Source organism: Mustelus asterias, chromosome 2, assembly GCF_964213995.1.
Source record: "Mustelus asterias chromosome 2, sMusAst1.hap1.1, whole genome shotgun sequence".
NCBI classification, from domain to species: domain Eukaryota; kingdom Metazoa; phylum Chordata; class Chondrichthyes; order Carcharhiniformes; family Triakidae; genus Mustelus; species Mustelus asterias.
In genome coordinates, this window is record NC_135802.1 from 39,417,348 (window position 1) to 39,429,540 (window position 12,193).

The 12,193-nt window shown below is 40.9% G+C and overlaps 1 protein-coding gene across 5 annotated transcripts in view; it reads left to right on the forward strand.

Moving 5' to 3' along the window:
- Positions 1 to 12,193, forward strand: part of mpp7a (MAGUK p55 scaffold protein 7a) — a 449,393-nt gene that overhangs the window by 201,466 nt on the left and 235,734 nt on the right. For all 5 annotated transcript variants that reach the window (XM_078233768.1, XM_078233807.1, XM_078233798.1 and 2 more), the window contains one exon: positions 1,914 to 2,032. In XM_078233768.1, coding sequence (XP_078089894.1) covers positions 1,914 to 2,032 — 119 coding nt within the window. The remainder of the gene's footprint in view (positions 1 to 1,913; positions 2,033 to 12,193) is intronic.

Genomic DNA, 12,193 nt, shown 5'->3' on the forward strand with positions numbered 1-12,193 from the left:
TTAAACCCTACCTCTTTGACTAAACTTCTGATCACCTCCTTGTGTGACTTGGTTTCGTACTTGATTTTATAATGTTCCTGTGAAGTACTTTGGGACATTTCTTTGCATGAAAGTGCTCTATAAATGTAAGTTATTGTTGCTGATGTAAACTATAAAAAAGCAACATCTTGAAACAGTTGGTTTAATTCTGTGTTAGTATATTTACTAATAACATTTGCCCACAGTCTGTCTCCTGGTGCATGGTACAACTGTATGAACTGGTTTTGTTTCATTTAAAATTGCAAAAGGCCCTCCATAAAACCTCATTCAGGCCAAGCTTTCAGTCACCTGTCCTAATCCTCCTCCTCCTGGCCTGGTGTCAGTTTTTGCTTGCTTAGGTTCCTGTGCTGCGATTTGGAATATTTGACTCTATTAAAGACATTACATACATGCAGCTTATTTGTTTACTGCTGGAATGTTCAACTTTTAAGTATCAGCAGAGGTTGGTCAAACAAAGCCTTAAGTTCTGGGTTGTTGCTCCCTGTACACTATTGGTTTACCAAAGTGATTTAAAACAAACTTAGAATGGTATAGATGTTTCTCTGGACTTGTGCTCCTTTGGGGGACAGGTGTACTTTTGTTGCTTCAGCAATTGAAATATTAGAAGGGATGAAGATGGGGGCCTTGTGCTGCCACAGAGTGCAGTTCTTGCTGTGACCTTGTTTCATGCTGGTTTCAAAATAAATGCAGTGCTTGATCCCTTCAAGTGATTTAATTTTATTTCCACCCTTTTCCACAGCAATGCAGCTTTAAACACAGAACCAAAAGAAAAATTGTGCACATCTTCGTTTTACCTATAAAAGTAAATTGTACAAAATCTGGAGTTTTTATTTAACCACTTTATTGGGCTTAGTTTCCATTCTGTCATTATGAATAAAATGATTTTTTAAATTCTGGTTTTGAAAATCTGAAGAAGCCAACCCTGTAAACCATATTAATACACAATTCTGTTTCTTCTAAGCATATTAAATGTGCGCTTTCTTGTGCATTGTCACTGTTAGATTGACGCTACATTCACTCTTCCTCCTGCTCAGCAAAACAATGTAGGCATTCAGAGCATTTTTGTTTCACATAAAACATTTCTGCAACAATGACCAAATAATTCCAATCATGAATACAGATTACACAATCACCAATTATTTATAAAAGAGCAGATGTGGGTGGGTTCATTCCTATTTCTTTTTTGTGAAGCTAGAAGAAACTTGGGTGCATTGTGTGACAATTATTTCATCTGTGCTCTCCCTTCTTAGCCCAGTAAGGAAACAAGCTTTGTAGGTGAAAAGCAAAAGCTCTATAGCAATGTAAAACTGTAGTTAATTATATGGTGATCAAATATTTAAGGGGTTTAGATGATATCGGTTAAAAGCTCGGGATAATGGTATATTAAATAATAGTTCTCTGGAGGCCACCAGAATCTGCCTGTTGGCTAGGTGCAAGCAGTGGATTACCCTTTTACCCTGTGTAATCCTGATAGAAAATCAAACACACCCTGCAATTTGATTTTAAACGATGCCAGGTTCCCTCCCTAAAGAGGGCTTGAGCTTACACTGTTGCTGCATTATTTTGACTCGTGTTGATGGCGGTTGCCTGATGGATGGATTGTGCTTTGAGCTACTGGGGAACAGTGTGCTGCTGTCTGCCTCCTGAAGGCAGACGGAGAAGTATGCCACTCATAGTTGGGGCAGTGCCTTTTGTATTTCTGGGCATCTCCAGAATTTTGAATCTATTGATTCTGGTGAATTTCTGTTCCACAGCCTGTGGGTTTTTTCAATTAAAAAAAAAATGAAGCACTGCAGACAGGCAAAACAAGTGTCAGTTAAATCGATGATGATTTTTGTTGCATTACTCTTATTGTGTTTCATATTTCTTCACAGGTCTGTATGAATTGTTGGCTTCCTTGCCAACCCAGCTGCAGTCGCATGTGAGCAGCCAGGAAGATCTGACCTTCCTACGGGATATGTTTGGTGAAAAAAGCCTTCATTCACTAGTGAAGGTAACCACAGTGTAAACTAACCAAGAAAACATACGGAAAAATGTTTTGGGTGTTAACTGGTCAATTGACCACCATGTTATTGCTAGACTAAAACAAGAAGCTTTTTATTCCACGAGTTTTATTATGAACGTTACTTGAGTGGAAGTTGTAAAAAGAGACAATTCCCAAATTGCATAGATGGGACAGTAAGGTGATAATCTGGTACATTACCTTAATGCAAAATATTGTTTTGCTTCAGTTGGAATTTTTTTCTTAAAAAGTAATATAAACTCTCAAAATCTTTCCACAAAATATTGAAGGAATTGCTTGTGATGTAGTGGATGATGTGTGATCAAGGTCTCCTCCACTACCATTTTAAATTATCCACATGAGGACTCAAAATAATGCCTGCTGATTAAAGGATAGTCGATCTTCTACCTAACCCCTTCCTTACCTCCTAAAAATGTGTTTGACTTCCACCAAGCACCTCCCTGGAGCAATGTGGCTAAAATAGGGAACTCAGCCAGCTGAGTTGGAATTAGAACCTGGCATTCATAGCTGCTTGAAATGTTTGTTGATGCTCGAACACAATGTTAACTATACTGGCTCGTATCGGGAGAAAGGACAAGCATTTCAAATGTTGATGATTTGGCAGTGATTCCAGGTGTTCACATAATTTGCCAAAGCATACAAAAATCGAAGAGTGACAGAAGCTTCCTGCTTATATCTGTTTTTGTGTTGTCCAGTTCTCTACCCATCTCACCCCAGCTATTATTTTTAATTGAATATTGAACTAATTGTATAATTAGTGTGAACAGTCTGAATAGAGATTAAAGCTAAATATGAAATGAGATTAACAGATGAAGGATACTTCATTCATAGCATTTGTTAAATGAATCCCCCAATGCAATCGGATTCACTAACTTGAATCATACTGTTACAACTTGATAATTTAAACAAAAACGTTCAACTCAATGACAAAATAAAAGATTGCTACTTAATCCTAGTGTCTTGTAGTAGTTTGATTCTTAGTGGATCAGTGTGAAACACTGAAATTTGTATTTCAATGCAAGTCTCACTCTACACTGAAGGGCAGTACAATATTTCAGGGCTGTTCTTCCCCTGTGAACAAATCTAGCAACTTGAGTGCTGTATTAACTGCTACTTAAACATATACCAATAGATGGGGTAGGAGTGCAGTATAAGACAGTTACTTGGTATGAGGGTATGAGTTTTGAGGAGAAGAATTTCACTCGTTACTTGAAGTGCCTTAATTTAAGGATACCCTATGACACGGGCAATAAATATCTCCTGCGTTTTGTTTGAAATTTGAAGAGAGATGGCTCCAGACTTGACATTGTTCAAGTGCTGATGTCATAGTGCTTGAACTTTATTATTTTTCGCCAGTATTCAAATTACAGTTTAGGATGTTGGAATGAGAAGGGACAAAATGGATATTTTGTTCACCCAAAAGCTGAAAGTTGAGGAATAACTGATCAGGGATGAGTATAAATGTGTTGAGAAGGTAATGAATGATATGTGATCCTAAAAGCTACAATAAAAAGGAAGTAGCGAGGAGCATATTGGTAAGTCATAGAAGTTTTCCTGCTTCAAATTATCCTCCTGTATATAATTCTCAAAACCATTGTAATTCCGAAATGGTACAGGGAAGTAGAATGGTCACGTTTTCTTTTCAAGTAACTTGCTCCTTAACCAGGTCCCTATCACTTGCACCTCTCCTAAAATCTTGTTCGTAGACTATTCTTAGCTTCTTTTCAAAGGTGACTCACCAAATTCTTCTCAGTAGATTGCAATAACTAAGCTCTCTTAACACTAAGAAAGTCACATGGCTTCTGTCTGTGTTATCTACTGTCCAGTTTGGTCCCCAGTATATCAGATATTACTCAAGGGCCTTCTGAATAGAGCACTGTACAGGTTAAGTATGATGATCTTCCATTTTCTTGGCTGCACTGTTTGGCATTAAATCAGTTTCTTGCTCCACAGTCGAGTACCATGTCTACTTACTGTAATAAATAACAGAAATTTGGTCCTGTGATACTTGTGCGTTTTATATAACAGCTTCCATGATGTATGGATGTTACAAAACACTTTATAGCCAATTAAGTACTTTTGATTTGTCATGGTTGTGGGAAATACAGTTGCCAACTTGTGCACAAGCTCCCACAATGATCAGTTTTTGACATCAATTGAGGGATGAATGTTGGCCAGGACATCGTTCAAAATAATACCCTGGGATCTTTTGTTCCCATCTGAGAAGGCAATTACTGCCTTGGTTAACTTTCTTATTCATAAGAAAGCAACTGATTTAGTGTAGCACTCCCTCAGCTTGACCGTCAGTCTAAATTTTGTATCCAAATCTCTGGACTGGCACTTGAGCCCTCAACCATCTCACTCAGATGTGAAAATGCGATCCCTAAAATGTTGTCTGATTTCAAGAAGAAATTAGATATGGGGCTAAAGGAATCAAAGGATATGGGGGGAAGCGGGGATCAGGGTATTGAATTTGATGATCAACCACGATCCTAATGAATGACAGAGCAGGCTCGAAGGGCCGAATGGCCTACTCCTGCTTCCAGTTTCTGTTTCTCTCCCAGTGCCAAAGCAATTTTGAAGTGCTTGGTCAAAGTTGACAGCAAAGTGTTTCCAAATCACAAGGTGCTTACTTTTGGATCATGGTCCATAAAAATGTCAGATTCTATTCCAGAATTTTCTTTTAACTGGATTTCACAAATATAAGCAGCTTAAAATACTGATTTGTTGAAATTATGTATTATTTATGTTTCAAATGCATAAATGCTTTACTCCCATAATGACCTGTGCATTTGGCTTCCCCAAATGTAATCCATTATTTTGTATTCATTTTGTCGTCATTTGATTGTTTCGTGGCCATCATGTCAATGGTACATGGCCTTCAATCTCTCCTGCAGTTGGCTACTAAAGCTATGCCTGAAAGTATAACATAAATTTAAACTGTAAGATCTTGAAGTCGGTACAGAATTTCAGAGTGATGGTTAAATGGGTCGTTGGCCTGCCCTACAGTAGAAGGGAATTTACCATATCTACCTGTGTAAAAGTTGAATTTTTGAGACCCAATTTTTAAGCAATAAGTTGGCTTCTACACGGGTTATGATTTGGAGGGTCTTCCTTTCAAGTGAAATATATTGAAGCGCAAGCCATTGCTGGGACGTATATACACACTTGATCAGCATTTTCATCATTTGCGTAGTTTCTGTGAACAGTCCTAAACTGTGGAACTTACCTTTGCTTCCGGACAAGATGCCAGGCCTCAATCAGTCCTTCATGTATGAGATAGCTAACCTAGCACAATCACGATTCTTTTTTTTCAGTGAGCTGAATTTTAAACTGGACACAGCTCCCAGCCTTTCAGGTAGCTCAGCACTTGGTTCCAGATTGATCTGCTTTTGCTGCACTCGTCGGGTGTTGGCGAACATAATGATCTGTCAACATGGTGCTCCCCCTAAAATCCCATCCAGTCAGCCTGATCAAACACAAGCCCACTCTCTGATACTGCTTCATTAGGCTGTATTGCAGATCCAGGGAGCCTCCCCTCAAGCTCCCACAGCTGGGAGAATAAGCAGCAGCATTGGCTGGGCCTGTCATTTCAATGCTGGTCAGGGGAAGGAAAGGAAAGACAAGAGATGTGCCATTGGAAAATGTCAACACTGATGGCACCCAGCCCTTGACCTAAGCTTTGATGGAGACGGATTGCACTGAGTCGCATTCACAAGTCGTGTTTTAATTAATGAATTAAGGTACATGAAAAAATTAAGGATGTGTGGCCAAGTCAGGTGTCACACTAGATTGACTGTTACTTGACCATATACAGTCTTGAAACAGTGGGCAAAAGAAAATAGAGATTTCGTTTGCCTTGTGTTTGTAAGGATTTTCTGCTGCAAATCAAGTAATTCTTAATTCCTTCACTTGAATAATCATTGCAGTTTATCTGAGCTCTCTGTCATAGAGAATGAATAGAATGTGTCTAAACTACAGCCCTCAATTCCCTGTTTGAGCCTCTATCCAATCAGGTTTCCTCTGCTACAGTACCAAAATGGCTCTTTGCCACATAGGATGCCATTTGTGACTTTGTGTCAAAGGCAAACTTTCCCTCCTTGTCCTTTTTGACCTGTCATCAACCTTTGGTCATAGCATCCTCCTGTCCTCGATACCATCATCCAGTTGGGTGGGACTGTGCCTGCTCCATTTTCAACTATCTAATCATAATGGCTTATCTTCCTATTTTTGCAGTTACCTCTGGTGTTTCTCTAAAGATTTAACCTTGGCCCCCTCTTATTTGTCACCTACATGCTTTCCCTTGGTGACATCATCCAAAAACCCAATGCCCAATTTCTATATGTGTGCTGATGACACCCAGCTTTACCTCATCACCAACTCTCACTTGACCCCACCACTCACTGCTTTTCCAACATTCAGTAGTGGATGTGCATAAATTTCCTCTGGTTAAATATTGGTAAGAGGAAGGGATGTCTGGTCAACTATCTTTACAAGTTTGAGAATGATTAAGTGGGAAGGTCAACCACAGTCACAAAGGATTTATGTGTTTGATTATTCATTATTGATTTGAGTCATTTCAGTGCTGTGCTGGGGATGAGAACATGATTGGAGGGGTTCAAACATGGAATTGAGGGAGAGACGCCACTGATTTGGAGGCAGCAGCAAATTGAAGGACATTGGAAGGGAAAGGGAGGTTGGAGATGGGGTGGAGGTTTGCAAGAGTATGTGGTCAAGGATGACTTTTTTTGAGAAGGGGTTGGTGATTGATTTAAAGATTACACCTTACAAGTGAAGACTTCACTACAAATGTGCAATACGTAGTTTCATTGAAAAGCCTATTAGTTTAGCAGCCATGTGACTCATGCAGTGCTTTAGAAACATTAAGGTTCAAGTCCCCAGAGCCTGATGGGATATCCCCAAAATACTGAGAGAGGCAAGGGAGGAAATTGCTGGGGCCTTGCGAGAAATCTTTGTATCCTCACTGGCTTCAGGGGAGGTCCCAGAGGACAAGTGGTGTTCCTCAGGGATCAGTGCTGGAACCTTTGCTGTTTGTAATATAAATGATTTGGAATAAAATGTAACTGGTTTAATTATTAAGTTTGCGGATGACACAAAGGTTGGTGGATTTGCGGATAGCGATGAGGACCATCAGAGGATACAGCAGGATATAGATCGGTTGGAGGCTTGGGCGAAGAGATGGCAGATGGAGTTTAATCCGGTCAAATGTGAGGTAATGCATTTTGGAAGGTCCAATAAAGATAGGAAATATACAGTAAATGGCAGAACCCTTAAGAGTATTAATAGGCAAAGGGATCTGGTACACAGGTCACTGAAAGTGGCAATGCAGGTGGAGAAGGTAGTCAAGAAGGCATACGGCATGCTTGCCTTCATCGGCCGGGGCATCGAGTTTAAAAATTAGCAAACCATGTTATAGCTTTATAGAACCTTAGTTAGGCCGCACTTGGAATATAGTGTTCAATTCTGGTTGCCACACTGCCAGAAGGATGTGGAGGCTTTGGAGAGGGTACAGAAAAGATTTACCAGGATGTTGCCTGGCATGGAGAGCATTAGCTATCAGGAGAGGTTGTAGAAAGTTGGTTTGTTCTCACTGGAACGACGGAGGTTGAAGGGCGACCTGATAGAAGTCTACAAGATTATGAGGGCCATGGACAGAGTGGATAATCAGAAGCTTTTTCCCAGGGTGGAAGAGTCAATTAGTAGGGGGCATAGGTTTAAGGTGCAAGGGGCAAGGTTTAAAGGAGATGTACAAGGCGAGTTTTGTTTTTACACAGAGGGTGGTGGGTGCCTGGAACTCGCTGCCGGAGGAGGTAGTGGAAGCGGATACAATAGTGACTGTTAAGAGGCATCCTGACAAATACATGAATAGGATGGGAATAGAGAGATATAGTCCCCGGGTAGGGTGTTTTAATTCAGTCGGGCAAGCTTGGAGGGCTGAAGGGCCTGTTCCTGTGCTGTAATTTTCTTTCTTTGTTCTTTGTAATGTTTAGTTGGGTTTTATCAGACCCGCATTATAAATTATGCAACTGCTCATAAATCTTGAAGCCTTTATAAGCCTGTGGTATAAAAGCATTTAACAACTGTAATGAAAAATATTATGTTAATCTGACAAAAGGAAACACTGGAATCATATGGTAGTTATCAACTTTCATCTGCCAAATATTTTAGATCACTTTAGATTAGTGCTGTCCTGTGCAAACAATAAATTATACCTGGAAATCTTTTCCGGATAACCCATTTATTTTTGATGTTTGCATTCCATTCATTGTACTTTACTTTACCATTGGGGCATTTAATGTTTTAGACTGATTTTTTTTTCTCTCTGAACTTTTTTTTTACTGGTCCCCTTCTGTGACTTTTCACTGTTACAGCTTTGGTGAACTTTCTGCTCTCAAAATGGATAGGCAAGCTTCTTGGCTTATTTATCGTAAATTATTTCAAGAACCATTGTGAGATATGTCCACATCTGATTAATTTGTATTTATTTTTATTTATTAATGTCACAAGTCAGCTTACGTTCAAGCTGCAATGAAGTTACGGTGGAAATCCCCTAGTCGCTACACTCCGGCGCCTGTTCAGGTACACTGAGGGAGAATTAAGTCTTGTTAAACTGGGCTAAACTACGATATAATCACCAAGCAAAATGTTTTTCCTCATACTGCACATGACAGCTATTGATGAAGGCTATACCTGGCAAGTTGATTGAATAGTGAGATACTACAGACAAATAAAAGTCCAAGAAAAGAAAGTTAATTTTCCTTGGGTAATCATTGCCAAGTCAGGCCTTTCCTCATCATACTATACTCCCTGAAGGAAACTCGAAAGAATGCATGCCTTTAGTTTAAACACTAATTGAACATGTTCAAGATTAAGGCTGTTAGATTTTTGTATTTTTTCATGCTTTGTTTGCTCTGGTTTTCTCATGTGAGTCTTCACATCCTCTGATTATAGTTTTCTTTTGTCCAGATTTCTTGATAGAATTGAAGAAAATCCAGGCATTGAACATAAACCCATTTTTAATCTGATTTGACTTATAATTTTAACGTACATCCTCATGAAAACCTCCTTTCAGAGAATCGCAGAATTCCTAGCTCTGGGTGCATGAAATGGGGTTGGAGTATACTTTGTACAGTAACTAAGCAGGCCTGATGGATTAGCTGGTTTTTGTTTTGACTTGTTTTTGAGAAACATAGAAATAAAAATAGGCCATTCAACCCCTTGGTCCTGTTCGTCACAGAATTAGATCAATGCTGAACTGTATTTTGACTCCATCTACCCACCTTATTTACTTCCATCACTCCTAATACCCCTTTCTTAGCCTTGTGAATGAAAGCGGAGGCTGTGGGGTAAATGGATAAACTGACCACAGCAGCATGGTACTAGAAGCTATTCCAGTAGCGAGAGGTGTTAATAGAAACGTAGCGGCAGTAACATCCAGAAGGCTGTATTGTCTGCCCAGGATTTGGAACATCATCTAGGGCTGGAGAGGAACCTGCATTGGAAGGATCTAGTTGTTGTGGTCCATATACGTGCCAACGACATAGGTCGAACCAGGAAAGGAGTTCTGCTTTGACTGTATGAACAGCTCGGGGCTAAATTAAAAAGCCTGAACCTCAAGGTAACTTCTAGATTATTACCTAAGCCATGAGCAAATTGGTATTGGGTATATGAGCTAAATGCGTGGCTCAAAGATGGGATAAATGGGGCACTGACACCAGTATTGGGGAAAATGAGAGTTGCAATGTTATGACGGTCTTCACCTGAACCATGTTGGGATCAATGTTTTGGCGAGTTGCATAACTGGGGCAGTAGAAAAGGGCATTAAACTAACTAGTGGGCAAAAGGGACCAAGTGAGGGGATATGTAATGAGTTGAGATATGACACGGCAAGAGAGCAAGATAACAAAGCAAAATGATAATCAGTGTGGCAGGAAGAGACAGAGTGTACGAACTTAAGACTCTGTCAACAGATCATGCTAGAGATTGGAAAAATAATTAAAATACTGAATTGAAGGCACTCTATCTGAATGCACACAAGGTAGATGAATTGATGACACAAATAAAAGTATACAGGTATGATCTAATTGTCAATGTGGAGACATAGCTGCAGGGTGTCTAGGGTATTTAACGCTTAGGAAGGATCGGAGAAAAGGAGGTGGGGCAGCAGTTTTAATTTAGGGCTGAAAGCAGTATATTAGTGTGAAAGGATCTTGGATCAAGATGTAGGAGGGGTATCTTGAACCTGCACTCTCCGTCCGCAAGATCGCTGGTGAGGGCTCCAGATCCAGCCAACCCCGGAAATCTCAAATCTCGTCGGTGAGAGAGCGATCTCCGATGTTTGCTGCCCCTCACCGGCAACGTTATAGTTTCACATCCATAATGTTCAAGAACCTGAGTAGCATTCACCCATCCACCCCACAAGATTTTCAAACCTCGACAACATGACATCACATTGGGAAGGTTACAACAGGTCCACCCAGATATGAACATGTCATTGGTGAACCCTGGGGGTACCGAGGTCATTCACCATATCCCCCAGGGGTGAGGGACATGGCGAGGCAGTGCCTTGGAAATGCCTCCTGGTGCTGACCAATGGCATAAGTTGGCACTGCCAGGTGGGCCCTAGAGGGAAGCCCACATGCAGAGACTCAACTATTTGTGATGGGGTGGAGCAGACACGAGCAATGGGAAAACCAGTGATGATTGGCGGGGGTAGGGGGTAATGCTGGGGGAGGTGAGGGTGATGCTGGCGATGATTGGTGTGGCGGGAGGGGATGGAGTTGCCAGGGATGGTCAGACATGAGGGGAACCGACCATCCGACTTCCCATCCTAGCTTCCATGTTAACTGATATTGCTCATACTGTTAATAGTTCTGTCTCTTCACATACCATTCTCCTCTCTTTCAAATCTCCTTTCATCACCCCTCTCTTTAAAAAAGCAATCATTGGCACCTCTGTCTTTGCAAACCTCCGTTCCTTTCCTTCTAAACTCTGAATGTTGTTGCCTCCAGAATCTGTGCCCATTTTTCCCAGAGCTACGTGTTTGAACCAAACCAACCAGGTTTGTGCCCTGCCACAGTAGTGAAACAGCTGTCAGACACGTTACACTCAGGCACTTCCTCCTACCTTCCTCTGGACCATGACTCCACCACTGGACATCAAGTCATTGTTTCCAGGACGGTCACTGACTTCATCACCTCTGGTGATCTTCTATCCACAGTCTTCAACCTCATAGTTCCCCAATCCCGTGCAGCCTGCTTCTACCTCCTTCTCAAAATCCACAAGCAGAGCTGCCCTGGTTGACCTATCGTATCAGCCTGTTCCTGCCCCATAGAACTCATTTCTTCCTATCTTAACTCCATCTTCTCTCCCCTTTTCCAGCCTGTTCCCACCTACATTCGTGACTTATCTAATGTCCTATGGCATATCAACAATTTCCAGTTCACTGCAGATGTCTAATCCCTCTTTATCTCCGTCAGGATGGTCTGAGGGTTCTCTGCTCCTTCATTGAGCAGAGGCCTGAACAATCTGGAGGAGCAGCATCTCATCTTCTGGTTGGGCACGTTGAAGCCCACGTGACTCAACTTTGAGTTTGGCAGCTTTTCCTCCATCTTAAACCTTCTTTTTAAAAAAAAATCCCATACGTGTTGCCTCAATGGTAATACCATCCCCCCCCCCCCCCCCATACTAGGCCATATCTTTTGTTCTTAAAGTTGCTGCATCTCACAGCTATACTTTAAAATCTGACACATCCTTGCTTTCTTTACTTCTGATGAAGAGCCAAAAGGACTCTGCTTTCTCTCCTTAAAGATGCTCGCAGACCTGCTGAATTTTCCAGCATCTTGTTCTTGTTTCAAATTCCAACATCCGCAGTATTTTGCACATCTCATAGAAGTCACGTATGACACGTGATTGTGACCAAGATAAACCACTCCACCTCATTGTTATTGAACTGTCTGCAGCTTTTGCCATGGTTGATTATGCCATCCCCTCCAGTACTTCAGCACTGTCTTCTAGCTGGGGACTGCACTCATTCTTCCATTCTTTATCTAATCGTAGCTAAGAATCAAATTAGAAACATGGTTTATATTATTTATGTCTCTATTTTTG